This window comes from Nipponia nippon, unplaced genomic scaffold (assembly GCF_047370975.1).
Source record: "Nipponia nippon isolate SJK-2023a ecotype South Korea unplaced genomic scaffold, ASM4737097v1 scaffold_4, whole genome shotgun sequence".
NCBI classification, from domain to species: domain Eukaryota; kingdom Metazoa; phylum Chordata; class Aves; order Pelecaniformes; family Threskiornithidae; genus Nipponia; species Nipponia nippon.
The window spans coordinates 25383435-25403925 of record NW_028262358.1 but is presented as its reverse complement, the minus strand read 5'-3'; the positions used below and the strand labels follow the sequence as shown (position 1 = coordinate 25403925).

General features: G+C 38.3%; 1 protein-coding gene across 2 annotated transcripts in view; it reads right to left on the bottom strand.

Annotated features, from left to right (window-relative positions):
• The window catches only part of LPGAT1 (lysophosphatidylglycerol acyltransferase 1), a 66702-nt gene that overhangs the window by 35835 nt on the left and 10376 nt on the right, over positions 1-20491 (bottom strand). For both annotated transcript variants that reach the window (XM_009472972.2, XM_087773908.1), the window contains exon 2: positions 3601-3719. In XM_009472972.2, coding sequence (XP_009471247.1) covers positions 3601-3719 — 119 coding nt within the window. The remainder of the gene's footprint in view (positions 1-3600; positions 3720-20491) is intronic.

Genomic DNA, 20491 nt, shown 5'->3' with positions numbered 1-20491 from the left:
GATAACACATCTGCCTTTAAGCCTAGGCAGTGCTATGAAGTACAGAGAGGAAATATTTTTATGTATGAATTAATTAATATATACACACACACTAACATGTAAAATCAAAAAGGAGGAGTTCAAAGAATAGGACACAATTACCTTGTTTGCAATCAAAAGGCAAACTAGATTAATGGATATTCATTCTGTTCTGCTACCAAGGCAGAACAGAGGACACTGCAAGATATTGCTGGGGGTTCTTCCATTTAGTATCCGCAGGAACGAAACAATGCTTATCACATGAGTCTCTTATCACTTGCATTTCAAGGAGGTTTAAGCAAAGACATTCAGAAGTGTTTTGAGCACAGATTCATAGTTGTTTATGGACTGAAAGAATTTTTTTATGCCATTTCAGGTCCTTTTTGCTGCATCCTTCCTGCTTAAATAAGTTCAGAATGTAGAAAACGCTTTTACCAATTTTATAAAAAAATCTAGGTGCCTCCTATTCACAGGCCCACTTTCATTTCACTCTACATAGACTTCATAACAAAGCAACCTGAATAGACTGACTTTCATCTTTCAAGCAGCTCTAACTTAACAATGAAACCTGGGAATGTATGTCTTGAAACTTGCACTCAAACAGCTGCAAGCTCTACTATTTTCTCTTCACTGCACCCTTCCTGGCACTGCTTTCTGCTCTAAATCAGAAAAAATAGCCACACTTGTCAGTCCTAATCCAGTCAGAAGGCAGTAATAGCAGCATTTTAACCTAATTCTCTTTGTTAAACACATAAGCTTTAATGTTTATGAGACATCAACTACCTTACTAAGCTTGTTTTAACACTTACTTTCACAAATTGGAACGATTTCTTGAACTGTATCAAAAGTGTAATTAGGTCACTTCTGATTCAGCTGAAATCTTGCTCTGTGTGGCTTGTCTTATGGTAACATGTATTAGTCAAACAATACCAGTCCAGTCCTTCCATTAAAATTATAACTTTTAGCTGAGTTCCACTTCCCTAATAAGAGATCATGTTTTCCTTATTCACATAAGTGAATCTGAAAGACAAGAAACATCTTAACACATGTATTTTAGCTTACTGCTTAGTGAGATTAAATTTGCTTAAAATAGATAGGCTACACGATCATTTGTATATAAGAATTTATAAAATACTAGGAAAAAATACTATCACAGTTCCTGACATGGCCCTTAGGAAACATCGTCAAGTTGCACGAACGCTTCAGGATTCTACCTCACTACACAGAAAAACACGGAACTTTAAATCGAACGCTTCTGACGTCTTAAATTAACATTTTTTAAAAAGCATTAAAGAGTAAGTGCTTGCAGATTACATCTCGTTTCAGTCTGTATTGGTTGGCAAAAGCAAGCAAAAGAAATTTTGGACTGCCACAGGAGGAAGGTCTTCCGAGTTCTGCCACTGCCCCATCACCACTGAGAGGCCGCCTTTGGTAAGCTGTTCTACTTCTTTGTACACCCTTCTGCGTGAAATGGAAGCGAGCCTTTCATCTTCACAAAATACTTTGAGAGCTAAAAATTGTTGTCTGTGTGGTAAAGTGTTTAGTAATTAGTGCAGCTTAACTGTCCTAAACAAAATAAAAACAGTTATTGGAAGTTACTATCTTGTTACTAACAGATGAATATCAAGGTTGTGACGGACTCCATGTTAAGTCTAAACTGTATTTGAAGAAACCTGCCTAATTTAAATAGTTGCCTATTGTACAATGATTTATTTTGGACAGATAGGTTGGTTTGTTTTTTCCTCCAGTGGTTTCACAGTCACTCAAAGTAAAGACAATTCTCTTCTGTTCAGAAACAGGAAGCATGCTATTTTAAAAAAAACTGATTCAGCAAGTTCTATGAAGGATACACCATCCTGATCATTCTCATTATTTTTAGCCACTTGTACTACTCATGCTGTATTTTAAGCATGCGTTGATGCTCGTACTTATTTGATTTCTTTATTAGCTAAAAAGATTAAAGCCATACTAGGCTCTGGACACATATATTCCAAGAGCAATGACTGAAATTATTTAAGGGAAAAAAATAGCAACTTTAAGGCTTTTCTGAAAGCCTGCAAACCTAACAGTTTCCATGGTGAAGACTATTTGCCTTCTCAATGCCTTCTTCCATTTTTAATATCTCCTACATTCACAGAAACTTACTCTGTCTTGACTGAAACTTTTTTGCTATGGAGTCAAACAAAACAGGATAAATATGGCTTAGATTTATATACACACTAGTATACATACATGAGTCAATGAAGCTCTATGATATCTAAAACACCCGGCACATCAATACTCAAGGTTATATGCAATACATATCCACAGGACTATACCCTCACAGTCATACCTTTATCACAAGATTGTCCTATGCATAATTTTGATGAAGGGAATTAAAGAGTGTTTACACTGTCATTCTACTCATTGGGGTACAGTACAGAATACCATATATACCTAACTTCCTCCATTCCAAAAGAAATTAAAGTAATTAAAAGTACTTTTAAAACACAGTCTTCTCTAAGCTACAGGAGAAAGAAAGAAATTAGTCTCTGCTCAATCTTGAGTGGCATTTTCATACTTTCTTTTTTGAGTTTGGTTTGTTTGAGTTTGGTTTTTGTTTGTTTGTTTGTTTGAATCAGCTCTGCTGTCATAAGTAAGATCTGGGAAAATTTCTAAAAAAATGTGAAACCACTGGTAGAGATACAGAGTATACACAATCTATATTAATGTACGCTAAGAAAAACAGCACCAGTTACAAGTTGTGCAGATGCAACAAAAAGCAGTTTTTTTCCTTGTTTCTTCACCGTGTGGTCACAAGAAAGAAGACAACACTAAGACAGACACAGCTAATGCATTTTTTTCAGCTTGCCAGGTATGACTCCCACCCTTTGTAGCGTAATCATACATACCCCCTTCCTCCTGATTTGCACATAAATTTAATTTCCTTTTTAGATCCCATTCTCTAGTTTCCAGCACTATACTCCCTAGACGTGAATCTTCTGAACAGCAATGTGTGAAACAATTGACATTAGTTGCACTTCTCACCGACATACTTAAGAGTTTGTGAAATAAGAGCTCAAGCAATTTTGACCTTAGCTAGCTAGCTTAGCTTGGACATGCCCTCATAGCGAAGTCGCTTTCAGTTTCTGAACTCCTACTAAAATCCCATACACAACTTGCTTCTAACTTTGAGAAAAATTCCATGCTGGAATAAAGTTATAACCAAGAAGCTAGACCTGTGTTGCTTTGAGCAAAGCTTGCATGAGTTGCACGAGGGCATGAGGTGAGAGGAAAAAGTCAAATACATGATTACCTGCAAAGAGATCTGCTTCCCTCTATGTTAACCTAGACTGGATGCACACTGACTCAGCTTATATTTGACCACCTTCAGAGGCAACATTTATGATCTAAAACCTGCTCCAAGCTACTGGCTGTCACGTTAAACCAAATCTAAACAAAAAGCTTCCTATTCTGGGCATGGAGGTTATTTGGTGGATTAACACACAATAGTCAGTCATCAGTACCGCATGCAGATGCAAGCACACCCAAGGTAACAGATCAAATACCCAGTAGCTATCCCACTCCCCGGTTGTAGCCTACCGTGCCTTTATCCTGAAGGCACATCATCAGAGTGCAGACGTCACCCGTTGCTTGATGGTTCACCAGCACCATGGCTTCATCTTCTGATACTGCTTTAACATCATCACCCCATTCCACTACTATTAAAAAAAAAAAAAAAATAAAAAGGTAAATTTTACAACGACCACATGGAAATTTTACTATCAACAAAACAAAAAGCCCAAAGACCCCACACCCAGACAATTAAAATAAAGAAACCTACATGCTACATGTCAATTTAAATTGGCACATAGCATAAGATAGGAACATTAGCAAGACCATTTTTCCAAGCAGAGGGTATATAGCTTAGTTTTAAATCGCATGCACAGAATAAGAATAAAACAAAAAATACTCTACCAGAACATATGCACAGAGATCGATCTTTTCGTGTCATTACAGCATTCTATATTTAGGGTCTCAAAATTACATAAGCTTTTGACCCAGCTTTCAAATTCAACTGTCTCACCTCATTAGATTTAAAAAAAAAATAATCATGTTGTCAAAAATGTTTTGTTGTTTTTTTTAAATTTAGCAAGTTCGTTTCATTTGTACACTTACTATTATTAAACTACTCTGGTAAAAGCACAACAAAAAAAAAAATCCATAGTTGGATCATTGGGTTTAAAATGCTACATTAAACAAACTCAGTAATTCAAATCTAGACAAGTTAGCTATAGGCAAGAAAGTGGGTTCAGAAAATGCTGCTCAGATGACAGAAACTATTAGTCATTATTTTGTAGACCAGAGATAAGAAACTCCAGTGGCAAGAATGATGTCAGGAGGAAGCTACAGCTGTTGATCATCCAACATTTATATTGACTAGCAAAAATATGCTGAGGTAAGGAAAAGTAGTTAAAATCGCCAGTTCCATCATCACAAAGTAACAAAATAGAGAAAAAGAATACTGCCTCCCAAGGAACACAGGATGGAAAACTAGAAAAAGTCTGTCGTAAATTAAAGCCCAGAATATTTCTAATGCTGTTATTGGGGCAAAGAGACAAGCGAGTCGAGTCTGGCCCTCTTCAATAAAAGGGATGGTTACTGCAATGCAGGGTAAAGGGAAAGAATGGGCAGGCAGGGCAGCTCTATGAAGTTCAAAAGGAAAAGTAAGATGCATTGCCCATGCATGCAGGATATGATTATTTTTCTGTGTTCATTCAGTACCTTAAGTGGTTCTTATTGGCTCTTATTTTCATTTCTGACATCAAAGGAAATATTTCACCTCCACTACTGAATCTTTAGTACTGTTATTAACAGGTCTCCAGGCAGTGAACAACTCTCATCACAGGACAATTAATTACTTTACTACTATCTGTCTTTTAAGCAGTGATTTAACTGATGCAAAAGCAACAGGCTACACACTGAAGACAAGAAGCAATAATCCACGCATAGCTTCCCTGTCCTTGCAGAAATCCAATTACCATCCCACCTTTGAAAATTGCCACTTCTAGTACTTTCTAACAGCTCCCAAATTAGTACTGAACTGAGACTTGAACACAAAATAAAAAAAAAATAAAATACTGTATTTGGTCACAAGTAGATAGAATCAGACTAGAGATACGAAGGTGGGGAGGACCATTCATTCCATAATGTTCAACCTCCTTTTTTTTCCCCGGGCAAGCTAAGCACGGATCCTTTCTTATTTTTCTCAACACGAACTTGGAAGATCCCCTTTGTCCCTCCTCCTCGATTACATGCAAATTCCCTCCGATGTCCTCTCTAACTCCATGAAGTTAGAAAATGCCTGGACATGGCAGTCATAGTTGACCGTGCACCCTCCTTATCAAGTATTTCACATATCTACCTATGGCAGTACCCCACAAGGCAAGAAACTAAGATGAAACGATAACTGTTTTAAAGGGAAATGAATCAACCGTGTACCGATTGTGAAATTATTACTTCAGTGTCTTTTTTAGGCAGCCAATATACAATAGTCTTACTGAACTGTGGCTTTCCAAAAGTAATAAAATCTAAGTACTAAATACATTAAGCATCTGCAAAATAAGGTTTCTCACAAATAGCTAATTAATTCCAAATAAAATTACTTTATTGCTAGATCACTCAGAGAAAAAATTGATTACTTTACTACAGATACTTCACTGGAACATATCAATTTCTACTACTAATCATTTCTACTGTAGAGCAGTTTAAAAAGAAACTGTTTTTAATCTTCAAAAATGTTTCACAGATCTAACTTTCTGAAGGATTAAAATAAAGTTCATGACTGAAAAAAGGTAAGCCATGAGAAGTAGCTCACAATTGAAATCAACTAAAGAGGAGAACTTATGAAGCTTAATTTGCTAGGAAAAAAAGCGCATTTTTAGCACACTAGGTGAAGACTAATGTCTGACTTTGAAACTTTCAGATAGGCCCCAGTCAAAGAAAAACAGGAAAAAAGCTTCTGCTGTTACCTCCTAGAGTATTTTACCTACTTTTGTTAAATACAATAGAGGGTAAATTAAGCACACAACTAGCTTACGATGCACTAACAAGTTTCAGCTGAGAAGTAGTAAAAAGTTGGGCTCTGATATCCCACTCCAAATGCAACGTAAAAAAAAGTTTCATTTAATTCTTTAATTGATTTACTCAATTCATTTTATCTGTCAACTGGCCAGGCTAATAGCTCAACTTCTGCAGCTCAGCTGACAGGTAGTAAGTTATTAAATCACAGTGATTCAGCTGGACATCCTCTGGTTTCTTTTCCCTCCGTCATTTCTCCTCAGGCAATCAGGCTGTCTCTTGTGCTTAATAACGCTTTATGGTCAATTGATTGACCTGATTATCAAGGAGAAAAGAATCAAGTTTGTGCAAGTCCTTCACAGAGCATTTCTGGATCGGAAACAGAACAGCGAACCACAAAAGTGTGCAGAAAAACCACTGCCATTACCACAGTTTTTAAAAGAAGAAAAACCCCCCTCAAATATCTAGAAGTTTAAGTTCACAGTGTCCCTTTAAGCTCAGCGGGGGGAATAAATGCTTGTCTTCGATTTTCGCACCACACTGAAATTTTCAAAAGGAGCACCTTTTGCTTTAAGAAATAAATACTTGTGCTATTACATTTCCTCCACTGCAGTTGGAAACATTCAAATCAAAGCCTTAGCTGCATGGCAGCAGAACCAGGAACACTGCTTTGCTCCACCATAACAAGACAAAAAACAGTTCAAAGAAAAATATTTGTCACTCAGGGGCCTGAAAACCAGCAAACATTCCTCCACAGCTTCCTACTATTGCCAGGGCACATTTTATAAGGATACTGGTTCTGTGTCTATAGCCTTGCAATAGTTAGATTGCTGCAAATGCAGTTTAATGTAGTGAAATAACATAAAGGAAGAAAAGAGCAGGAAATCAGTTCAACATGGTAATTTGAAATCATGGTAAACTCAGCACCAAGAAAACCTGGTAATCCTGATTAGCAATGACATCTTTTACCCACAAGATTCAGACAGAATTGGCTTAGCTGTCCGAGATACTTCATCTGTGACTTAGTGTTGCAAGCAAAAATCTTCTCCAGGAAAGCATGAAGACAAGTTTACTCGCAACTGCATGCACCACAAGACAAAGATTTATCCTTCTCTTACAACAAGAAGTCCAAGATGTACACAAGTCTCTAAAACATCAAGAAGTATTTCATATAACGAGCTGCAAACTGAGCTTTTTATGAGCTAATCCTTGCAGAGCTTAAAGAGGAAAATAAAAGCAATAAAAGAGTTTTTTCCATGTTTTTACTGAACTATTACACATCTAAATGTAGCTATTGAGAGTTCTCGGAACACTTGGCCGCCTTGTAATCATGTCCTTAACATAACTGTGTGCATGTAAGTGATGCTATGAATAAATATTCAAGCACTTTAATTGCAGTATGTCATTAGGCCGAGCAAATGACTCCTTGGCTAACTAACAATTCAGTAGATTTATTTTATACTTTTGAATATACCTGGCAAGAATGGCAGTCTAGTATTCTGTGCAATTGCCAAGCAATTAATATGAACTACTTCATTTTGCATACTGCATTTTAAAACTTAAAAAATGTTCTGAAATTTTTGACCGTCTCTTCTTTCTTAGTGAATAGTTTCACTACAGGGTGTGTGTAAGAATCAGTATAAATTTTATTGGCATCTTAATGACTTAAGTTCTAATGAATATCTGGGGTTATTATTTCTATTATTTCAAAATGTATTGAGTTTTAACTTCTTATTTCTCCACTGAATTGGAAAGCAAAAAAAAGAAAGCCCCCTGCCAGAAATTTCAACAGCCAGTAGGAAATGGGCAGTGAAGGAACCAGAGGCAACTCTCATACTAGCAGCATCCCAATCTAAAAGCTATCATATTAATCCCATAAATAAAAAGCATGAAAAAGTGATGCTCTAAGGCAAGGTCAGGGAAATTCTTTAAGTGTTCTGATCGCCATTCTTCAAAACCCCAAACCCATAAACCAGCTAGATAAATCACCTGAAAGTTATGACATATGTAAATGTATAATTGATTTGGATATCCACTTTATTTGCCATTTAGATTTGAGTCTACGCACAATATTCACAACTTTCTCTAGAAATTGAAGAAGGTAAGAACTTTTACTCCAGAACTTCCCGCCCCTTAGTTTATTTTTCTTCTGATCACTTGTAATCACTTGCATCCACGAGGCAGGACTTCAAGAAAACCTGTTCCAAGAAGCTGTAGGCTGGCAACACGTAGAACTGAACAGTACCACTTTTTGTCAATCACTTGGAAACCTTCAGTAACAAATAAATGGTATTATTAATGGACAGCCTCCTTTGCTTCCTCAAAAGCCACCCTGCTTTCTAAAAGAAGGAACGTTATTATTAGGTATTCAATAGTGACTGTAACTCATGACAACCAGGTTTCTACGTTTTAAACATTCCTCCTCAAGCATTTGTGTCTGGCAAGTTGCAACCCCACTTTACTGCTATTCACAAATGGCTCGTCAAAGCATGTTTCAGCTAGAGTAGCTATGTACAGTTGTTAAACTCATTTATCTCTTCTTTATAGATGGGATTCTTTGATAGCTGGTATTAAGAAATCCCAGAAGTGATGCCACAGGTTAAATATTACTTAGCATGCCTAGACCATGTTAAAAAAAAAAAATGGATAAAGACGTGCTAAAGGTGTTTTTTTTCCCCTTAACAAAAGGTTAAAGGCATTTGTCTCTGCGAATTGGTTGCCTACGGGGGGGGGGGGGGGGGGGGGAGGAAAACAAACAATGGACTAAGAAAATCAGCATACAGTTAGTTTTTTGCATTTATTAAGGATGTATTTTAGGGTTAGAAGGTATTTAAAAACACCTATATAAAATCAGACACATACTACTGGAAAGAGAAAAATAGCTCTTCCTATCCCACCCATTCCTTCCAAAATTCATACTGCCAAAGAACCTGCATATATTGTCTCTAAGTACACACGAGACATACAGATGATCAATAAAAGTACAGTCCAGAAAAGGAGGGAAAGAACCTGCATACAACATCATATCTCATTAAACACAGCTTCACTTAAAGTGTTATCTTTCTTTTCCTATTAAGGAATGTACCCTTACTAACAAAAGTATTGTGAATTTCAATGCTATTACAATATACACATCTTAAGGTTGCAAAAATACAGTTTCAAACAAGATTTTGATACCAAAAAAGCATCTTTTACAGCTAACTTGATTCAGACTTTTATGATGATAATAAGCTGACCTGCATTGACAAATTTTTTACTTTTATTTCCATCAAGGAAAATGTTTATCATAGAGAAGTCAGAGAAGCAGCAGCAGCTGGGGAAGACAAGCCTGCAAATAAAGGGAGACTGTTCCTACAGTACATGTTAATAAACCAAGGCTGGGTTTAAGATGTCCCAGTCACCATCTTCATTTTTCTGTGACAAACCATTTTGCACACCTCTACACTTCATTGTAGGAAACACCACACATTTCTTTTTGCTTTTAATTCCATTCTTGTTAGCTTCCACCCTCTCTTTCTGCAGTTTACAGACAGATCTGCTTTGCAGAGAAGAGGACTTTAGCAGTCACAATATTCATATGCCCTAAGTCAACCCACACTCTTACTTCAATTAACTGACAGTAAGAGGTGTTAAAAACAGGAGACAATTACAGGAGATGCCCTGGCTCTTTCATCTTTCTAACCAACCCAAGAAACACGTTTTTCCTAAAGCACCGCAGTTCGTTTTGGAAACAGGCCCTAGCAATGACTACTTTTGAAGACTGACATAATTTTCCTGGAGTGCACGTTCAAGACCTCATGGGTACAGTTTGCTTGAGTTCTATAATTCACTGGCACAAGAGATGATGCTTGTGGCTGAAGAAAGGGCTCCTTTTACCCATATGTGACTGAGAATCAATAAACGCGAAACCTTAGCTCACCTTCAGTGAAGCAAACTTCCACTGACTTCAATACAGGCAATATCATTTCAAGAGCTTCACCTCTTTCCAATTACGCTAGGCAAGCAGTTTATATGATAAGAAAACTTTTAAAGTTAACATTAATTCTGTCAGGATGCACAAGCTATGCTCACTACAGATATTTAAGGAATAGTTCCAATATATCTTAAGTCTTAGAAGAACATATCTTTCACTGGACGTACCCTCCATATTTTGCCGGAGGTCTCCAACAGCTATTTTATATCGCTCCCACAACGCTGCTTGAATTGTAAAGGCACCAAAGTTCCACAGCTCATAGTTCTGATCATCTAAACTGGAACCCCAGTTGTATATGGTGGTTACCGCTTCCAAGGAGCGGTACAAGAGACGCAGTGTTCATAGCGACACAGGCAAATGTGGACTGTGAAATGTGAAGACTGCGACTGATGTCAGCTTTCATGACTATACTGGTAATGAACTGTAGCAGCCGAGAAGCAATTCCACTGCCTGTTTTGCTGTTTCTATTATTAGAAAAGCAACTGCAAGACTGAAGAATGGGATGGAGTGCTGAAATCCTTTTGAAGTACCTCGAGCTCGTGAGTCAGACTACTCGCAGAATAAGCAAGCTGTACAGCACATTCCTTCCCAGTGACGGATAAAATACATTAAGTATTAACTACCCAGAGGAACATCAATGCATTCATGAACTAATATCCTAATGCTCTAATACCTTACATACTGCAGATGTTATAATGGCCTGAAAAAAAAAAAAAATCAGTTTGAAGCCTAGAAGAAGGAGAAGCAAAACAATGGGGCAGTCTCGCAACCTTTTCTCACCATGAAAGAATACTTTTTTACATTTTTAACACACTTGGGAAATAAAACATCAGAACAACAAGTTATTAAGGGATACTGGAAATCAAATAGTCAGGCTTGAAAGTTAAAAACAATCCTAAGAAATTTCAAAGTATGCACAAAAAACTACCTAGTTAGAAGCACATTGTCACCAAGGTCCTAAAAAGACAGAATAATCTGAACCAACGGTAAATATACTTCAGATTAACTGCTATCACTTCAGTTCATATTTAAAGCTGATACTCAGTACCATTTTGGTCATTCTTAGTTACACTGTGGAAAGAAACACCATCAATCTATGTTCAAAAATTTTTATTTCCAACATCAAATAAAGACAAAGTTTACAGGACTGTCTTTAAGATGACCATAAACCAAAAACAAGTATATAAGCTAAAGATGAACTTTTGCCTTTTGCTGGTTAAAAGCTTCTAAACACTCTGGGGATGTCCAAAAAGCTGTAACACCGTAAGTGACAGAAGCAAAGAAATACATTTCTTCAAAACAAGCATCGAAGAGACTCTGAATAGGAGGGTCTCAGCTAAGTTGTTACACAGAGCAAAGACAAGATTTGCAGCTTACTAAGACTGCACAATTTAACGTGGCAAGAAACCTCCTTTGACAATCACAGGGCCAGAAGACCGCTTGTATGAAAAAATATCCCAAGAAATTTTGGTCCACAGATGTTTTATTGCTCCCTAGACAGATACTACAGATTTGAACATTTTAAGGAGAACCACCAAGACGTACAAGGTTTTTTTTACCAGTTTGCACTTTCTGTCATTCAACCTCTAGGTCAGAGACAATGATGGAAACACTACAGTCAATCCCTCAAGGCAAAGAGGTCCAACGCTTGCCTAAACAGACCCCCCCTTTTGTCAGACAAGGCCATGGGTCCTACATTTCAGTCTCTTTATCTACAAGGATAATTTTTACAAGAGAGAAAGGATTCTCACCACTCAAGAAAATTACTTTATATACCACATCCACAGAACACTCTTCCATTTTTTTAAAATGCAAGAGTCAAACTATTGCAGAGTCACCCATAACACTGATGTTTACTCTTAAGAAGGTAGTGCAAAATCAAATTTGCCTAAGTTGATAAGTCCTATTCAGTGTACTATATATTGAAACTACAGTATTTTAAGTACGACTACAATGCAAAATACATCTTAAGCTCAAAGAAAGTTCTATCTAGAAGATACTTTTATTAAAAACAGATGGGCTTTTCTAGAATTAAAAAGAAAAGTTACTTTGAAAACAGGGGAATTTCAGAATACACCACCATTACAACAATTCAAGCATGTTTCTCTTTGTAAAAGTTTAAGTACCATAGAAGAGCAGTGAGAAGAGGAAAGAGTGTTTCTTTTCTCTGATCAAAAAAATGTACCAGTGCAGCTGGGTAACTAAAAAATGCTACAAATACAGAGCTTGCTATTATTGTTACCCTTATCACCCTTTCAAGCAAAGAACAGTTGGCTACAGCTCTGTATTTTTAATAACTTTAACTCAGCAGGTTACTACAGTACTTTACCCATACTCCTCTGCCCCATCACTACTGCTGAGCAACTAACCAAGCAGAAACAGACCTGACAAACAGGGTCTTACACATTGAACACTGACAGACAGGAACAACTCAATGGAAGTGGCATGGCTTCCGCCCACACCCTTTAAAAATTACAAGTATCTTCACAAAAATTCCCATCTGGAGCTGGAGAAGTGGTTCCTTCCTGGGTTCAAGTCAGAAGGAGTTAGAGGCAGGCCTCCCCTCCACATATATCTGAAAAGACTGAGAAACAAAATGGGAGGAAAGGGGAAAAGTCATTTAGAGCACAAAAAAAAAGGATAAGGTACTCTGAAATTCAGTATGTCAACACTGGGACTTGAGCTTTAAGCAGGAAAGCTGTAGGAGAGAAAATCATCACCTCCAGCAGCACAAAGGCCCCCTGGAGGCCAGTTACTAGGGGTGTGCCCCAGCGTTGATACTGGGACCAGTACTGTTTAACATCCTCATTAGCAGCCTGAACGATAGGTCAGAGTGCACCCTCTGCAAGTTTGCAGCAAGTCTGCAGACAACGCACAAGCAGGAAGAGCGGTTGACATGCCGTATGGTCGTGCTGCCATTCAGAGGGATGTGGACAGGCTGGAGAAATGAGCCAACAGGAACCTCAGGGAGTTCAACAAGGGGAAGTGCAGAGTCCTACACCTGGGGAGCGGCTTTGCAGAAAAGGCCCTGGGGTCCTGGTGGACAAGCTGACCATGAGCCAGAAATGCACGCTCATGGCAGGGCAAACAATACGCTGGACTGCAATAGGAAAAGCATTGCCAGCAGGTGGAGGGAGGTGGTCCTTCCCCTCTGCTCAGCAGAGGGGCACATCTGGAGCACTGGGTCCAGTTCTGGGCTCTCCAGTACAATATAAGATTGTACTTACTAGAGTGAGTCCAACAAACAGCCGCTAAGATGATTAAGGGACCGGAGAATCTTTCAGCCTGGAGAAGAAAAGGCTCCACAGGCGGAACCTTACTCATGTGTAACTAACTACCTGATGAGGGTGCAGGGAGAGGAGTAAGAACAACTTAGCCAGAGCCTTTCCTGCAGTATCCAGCGACAGGCTGAGAGGTAATGGGCACAAATTGAAATACAGAATACCCCACTTCAACACAAGGAAAAAAAAGAAAAAAAAAAAGAACAAACAACAAAAAAAAAACCCAAACATTTTTACTATAAGAGTGGTCAAACACTGGCACAGGTTGTACAGTGAGGTTGTGGAATGTCCATCCTTGGAGCTACTCAAAACCTGACTGGACATGGACCTGGGCAACCTGCTCTAACTGACCTTGCTTTGAACAGGGTGTTCAACTATATGATCCTCAGAGGTCCCTTCCAACCTAAAAACTTCTGTGATCTACAGCCTGACACCAGGAAAAAAAATGCAGTGTTAACAGAATTTTTTCTTAGTGGATACCTTCAACTACAACAAAACCTACAATTTCATCCTGCGGCATGAAAAGGAGCAGCCTTTACAGTCACAAAGCACATGTTGCAAGTACAAACTGGCAAGGTTTTTCTGTCTTACTGCTGCAGAACTGCAGCAAAGACATAAATTTGAAGGATAGTTCAAACCTTAATATGGAAAAAGCAGAATATGATTCACGTGGTATCATTTCACTCAGGCAAAAAAGTGGGAACAGTAACCAACACCACAAACTTGAGGCAACGATGCATTTCAGCCAGAATAAGCCATTGTGTTCACTGTTATGAAGTCTTGAGATCTTCATCTGAGGACAGATGTAGTCAGATCTTCATTTATATCTTTATCTGCACCTTTAGCTATATTATGAAATATTACAGCAAATTAAACTACTCTATTGAGACTGTTTTGTCTGCACGTCAAACCGAAGCATGAAAGCAGCTACATAGAAATTGAGCTACTTTTAGTTACTCAAACACCAAGATATTCAAATTACTACTTAACACGCAGATATAGCTGCTGACACCTACTTAAACATAAACGTTAAAGCTTAGAGTAGTAACAAGTACACAAAAAAGACCCAACATGTAAAGTGGGAAGGCCTCAATTATTTCCCCTACTATCTTCATCTAAGATATTTCTTATTTTTCCTATTTTGGGCAAGTTGCTCTAATACTTGAGAAGCAAAAGAGAGCCACTGCAACATCATGTGAGCATCTGTGCTGGTGAAAAAAAAAAAAAAAAGAAGGGGCAATCCAGCACAATCAGAGCTATCAGAAGATGGGATGATGGGGCAGCAAGCACCAGTTGCACCAGAATGAATCCTTATGGAACTGCGGTCTGCTACACTGGAAGACCTGCTGGGCAAGTCCGGTTGGCCCAACGTGCAAAGCATAACCAGCACGAGTCACCTAAGTTATCTTCAAAATTGCTATTAATTTCTTTTTAAAACAAACAAACAAACTTGTTAGGCATGTTGTGATCTTTAGAGCACAGCAAGCATAGAGCTTTGTTCTTTTATAGAATATTAGAATATGTTAAAAACGTGCAACCCCCCCCCCCCAACTCTTCTCCTTTTCCCTGTAAGCTTAAGTACAAAAGAGAAAGATAAACTTCCTTGTTATAAAAATTTTGTAGCCACGTACCACAGACGCTACAGAATCACTATTTAGGCAGGGACAGGGTGACAGCTGTTTGATTTTTAGTGGGCTTTGGATTTGTTTGGGGAAAGCAAATTATGGAAAATATTTTCTCCCCAAGAGAGCACTCTGAAAGCACACCCTCTGTCACAGTTGAAGTACTGCATCGTAACAATAACCTGAGCTGTCTTTGCAGAGTCAACCGTCTAGGCAGCAGAATCTACCCAGGGGCAGTATCGCAAAATACAATACTATTACTACAGTTTCCTTTTGAGTCACTGGCAATGGTATGCATTACTAATTTGATCCTGTTGCTTGTCTTTCCAGATGTGAAATTCCCTGTGATGCCAAAGACTCGTTCATAAGGTACTTCACTTCCCTCAACTGTTAAGGTGGCTCAAAAAGTACAGCTACCATATCAAACAGCCTTAAAAAGCTAATAGGTACAGGACAAAAGCAGATCTTTCCATGGGAGACAATGCCCAGAGAATACACCCACGTTCACAGCCCTAAGTAAAGGGATACTTTTCAGATTGTGTAATCAACACCAAAAAAGTATATCCAAACCAACTGTGTGAAAAATCCCATTAGGGTAATGGTCTGTGCAAAGCAAATTGTGAAATAGCAGTCCTGTTTCCTCCAGAGAGAGGACTACCTCTGAAACCAGGGGGAATGGTTGAAGCCTGCTTTGCAGCCTCAGCTGTTAACTCTGAGAATCTTGATGAAAACCAGCTGGCCTAGTGCAAGCTGACTAAAACAAACTAATAATCAACAAGCCACCGTTCAGGACCACAGCACTACCACAGTTTCCATTCAGCTGTTCGGCCGCTTACGCAGAGCTGCGCACTGCAACACCACAGGACTTTCTGTGAGGAATCAAACTTTCTTCTTCATAAGATAGAAATAGAACCTGCACTGCGTAGTCCAAAATACTATGAATACTGGGGAAACTGGACAAAGAGCCCACTGAAAAAAAAATAAACCCACAAGACAGAAGCAAGCCTTCGAACAAATAATTGGGGGAAATCTGTAATTCTGTTTCAAGAAGAAAATAATACATGAGCAGAGTCTGATGGCTATAAAGAAATAAAGATAAGAATCATCTATTGTCATAAATAGGTAAATAGGTAGATGTACCCCACACTAGATTTTTGCTTGTGCTTTCCAAGTAGACAGATTTGAGTCCTTACTACTTCTAGATAGCGATACATAAGACTTGAAGGAGCTTGTTACAAAAAGTTTAAGTATATTATGTGATAACTGTTGAACTGCCCCAAATGAACTCCTGATAAAGTCTGCACAAAATTTTCACTGTTATGCAAGAGGGAGCAAGCTCTATTACAACAAAGTTCTGCAAAAATTGCTGTTTGGCTCTTTTTTTCTTTAAAAAAAAAAAAAAAAAAAGAAAAGTGAGGTATTTAGAAAGCCACAGTTCTAGCCATACAGAAGATTTTGTGCCTACTTAATCTGGATTTCCAAGTCAGGCCAGTTGAAAGTATGGCTTTAAAGAGCAAGTAACTGGTGGCATATAGCAATGAGCCTGCCCAGGATGAGATGGCCATTTCCTCGCCTTTTAAGATTTGTAGATTGCAAGCTTCCTATATAATTTCAAGGAAACCAGAGCATCTAGAAGCTTTTCAGATGTTTTTCCCCAAAAACACAGCTGCAGAAATAACATGACATATTCAGCAATCTTACAACAAATATCCCAAGGCCATTGGAACATCATTTCTAGGGACAGCAGAAGAACTCAACAGAATTTAGTTATTACCTACCGCATAAGGGACTGGAGAGACTAGCTAGCGATGAGAAGACATGAGTTGGAAGTCTCATTTCCATTCTTAACTGCAAGTTTTAAGTTACTGTATATTTTGGGACCATAAACTTTTCAGAGCACTATACAAGAGGCTCTTTCAGGTAAAAGACATGCAGAATGCAGAAAACTGGCACTGGATTGCACAAAGAGGGAGAGCCATTTCTCATAGGAAGCTGATAGAACACATTATTCTAGTGCACTTATAGCTAGAGAGGTAACTAATCAAGGGTTTTCTGGTACCCAAGAAATTCTCTGAAGTGCCTTGAGGTTTATCAAATAGAGGAACCAGAAAACTCACTGGAAGCGAGCAAACGTTACTTTTTCTTTAAACAAGATGTGGAACTTGCCTAAAACTCCAAGTGAGAGTTTCCATTCATCTCTCCCTACATACCGAGACTAATTAAATACCACGGTGAAAAGGCTTGATCAGCTTCTGAGCATTCAACTGCTTAGCTCTAGAACTGTACCACCAGGACTGGGTGCAAGGGTTACAGCCAAAAGGGTACGTATCAAGAAAAGCTGCCAGAGTGACTACAGGTAAGAACTAAGACTATGCTTTTCAGAAGATGTGCTAGGTTAAAAAACACCATAATTACACTACTGAGCAAGGAAACCATTTTCCCAGTGTTCAAATGCAACTGGGCTCAGAAAAACATGATTTTGCATATATCCTTTAAATAAGTCATATTGATTCCAAAAAGCCCAGATCTTCATCAATTTTTCCTCCTAATGGAAGCAAACTGCATGACTTTCATCACTGGCTGAAGGTTCAAGTCAAGTAAACCAACAATACTATTACTGCAAATCAAGATTCTGAATGTAAGACCACCCCTGTATCCCAGCTCTGGTCATTATCTTCTGCTTATCTAAATCAAGTTCAGTTACCTTGCAGTTACCTCTTCATATTCTTCAGGTCTTGCCTAAGTTACTACAAAATGCTGTTGATGCTGTCTCGTTACACAGCTCATGTTTTTCAGCCCAGCTCACGAGACAGTACAAATAATCACCACATAGAAGCAGTGATAATGTATTTGGAAAACCCTTTACTTTTACATTATGTCTGTTAAATGGCCTACATGGGAAAGGCAAAAGGCCATTCTGTGCATTTATTTACCATCTCCCTACAGTGACCTCAGAACTGAGGAGCATGTCTCCACTTGAAGGACATTGGCCATCTAAACCTCTATCAACTCGGTCAACTCTAGACAGAAAAAGCAGAGCTACTGAGCACCTGAATGATCAAAAGAACAGAAATACATATTCAAACGGTGTATTTTGAGACTGCAGAAGTAGCATAATCTAAAAATCAATATCCGCAAGCAATAAAACTGGCTACTAATCAAACAGCTACAGCATTATTCTCTCTTCCGCCCATACACCTCTGCACGATCCTCCAGTTCCAGTGGGTTAGCATTGCCATATATCACAAAACAGAACCAAGTCATTGGACATTTTCAAGTTGCAGTGTGGAGGGGAAAACTTAGTAATGAAAGGCATGCAAAGAATCAAAAAATAACTGGATATAGAAGCCTTGAATGTTTGCACCGTTACGTTGCAAGAACTTTATATTAAACTTCTCACCCACGCTACAAACAGTCTTTATGACAAAGAAGTTACAACATGAACAAGAATTGTAAATTGTAAAAACTATGTTCATTTTTTTCAAATAATGGATTTTATAAAGGCTAGGGTGAAAATTATGTTCAGTTACCACAAATTTAATCAAAATAATTTAATCATCAAACAGTAAACAGCTAACGATGCAGATTAACATAACAGCAAATTCCTATACTCAGTTTTATGCTTCTGTTTATGCAAGTCCCATTATTAAAACAAGAGGCCACAGTAAGTTTGAAAAGCATGCTGGGAAGTGTATGACAATAATTCTAGCCAGGAACTTAAGCTAGTACTTTTGCTGGTATGACGCAGCAAATGATTCAAGCCAACAAAGCATCTTACCATATTTAAATTTACCCCAGGTTATCCTATACCAGTTCAGCGACTCTTAAGAATTAAGTGTGTGGCCATGTTTCAGGTTGCTAGTAAGCAGAAGTCCATCATCATAAAATCAGAAGTGATACCTTTAATGGTACTCTCAGGCTATCACAAATGAAGTAATTAGCAGGAAAACACAGCATCTCCCATTAGATTATTCTAGATGATGTACCTCAAAGCAGCAGCAGAAAGTTTACTGTTCCTAATTTAAAGAAAGTTTAGCTCTCTGGCATCTGTTACTATTACAAAACAAATAATCCTCTTACACCTGCTGACAACTGCAAAAAATACCTTGGATTTGTGGCTGACAGTCTTACTGGGAGTTTCAGTAGTACTTTTTACTGACATAAAATAGTAGGACTTGATACAAACAAATTTATTCAAACATTCTGAATGACTGGCATCAATACCTACCCTTCATCCCCAGCGCACAGACTAATATTCAATGCACCTTTCAGTGAAATACCCAGTTCCCAATTTTGAAATATGCTGCTGCAACCACAGTAATTGAGGCTTCTCTTTCTCTCTCTCTTCTTCCTCCACAAATAAAAAAAAAAAAAATTCCACATCTTGGATCAAAAAGTTTTTCTATACATTGGGAACAAATCATAAAAATGACAGCAGACAAATGCTGGGGGAACATAAAAAGAAAAAGAACAGACTTCAGAGTACTTCAATTAAAAACAGTACTTCACTGCAGAGCAGTTTCTCTGGAGAGCACCCATAAAGGGGTTGAACAACAGAGCTGTGAAAGAGACTGTGGAAATGGACTTCTCCATGTCAAACACAGCAAGTGTGCCACAAATGCAAGAAGATATTACAAATCTCAAAATTCCACTTTACAATTAAATGACTAATGTGAATACTCCTAAGTCTGTGGGTAGCAATAGACACTGTAAGCACTTTACATGTAGCCACAGATCGTGACAAGTTACAAGCGCCTTGGCTTGCTCATGAAGGACTTGCAAAAAGTGTTACAAATTACTCTTTCCTCAGACAAAAAGAAAACTAAGCAAAAATAAATTTATTTAGGCTACAAAAGCCTAGCACTTCCACAGAGTAAGAGCTTTGGTCAATACACTTCAAACACAGAATTCTACCTGTCCAACTAAATCCTCCATACTTTACTCAAAGAAACCTGCCCCAAAGCAAACCCAGTGAGTGATCAGACACTCAGATTTACCACATTGTTTTTGCAAAGTATCAGGAAAGGGTGGTAATGGGACTGGAAAAGGAAGGAGCAGGCTGCCTGCTACAGTTCTTTCTTCACCACAGCAACCACCCAAATAACCCTCAGCCTTCCTACAGTGACGCACGGTGACGCCACTCGTGGTTACATGAACTCAGCTCCACATTTTAGCTTTTAAAGTTTAGTAGGCAGTTAAAACATTCACAAAGAATGTAAGCAATAAGGGGGGGGGGGGGCACATTTCAGTATTTTCTCCCTCTGAAATAGATGAGGGACAAAAGTGCTTCTCCAGCCTGTAAAAATCTTGTCAAACTCCAGAAGCCCAAGGTAGGCGTCAAATGATCTTTAAACACATCCAAGACAATAGAACTACCTGGGCAAAGGCCTTGCTGTTGTCACATTCCCTTCCTACATTATTAGGTTAAAAGACCGAAGTATTAGGCTTGATGATACAAATAGAAGAGTTTCAAATACAAAAAAATATTAATCTGTTTGTTTCATGTAATCCACCACACGCAAGAGGCTTAACAGACA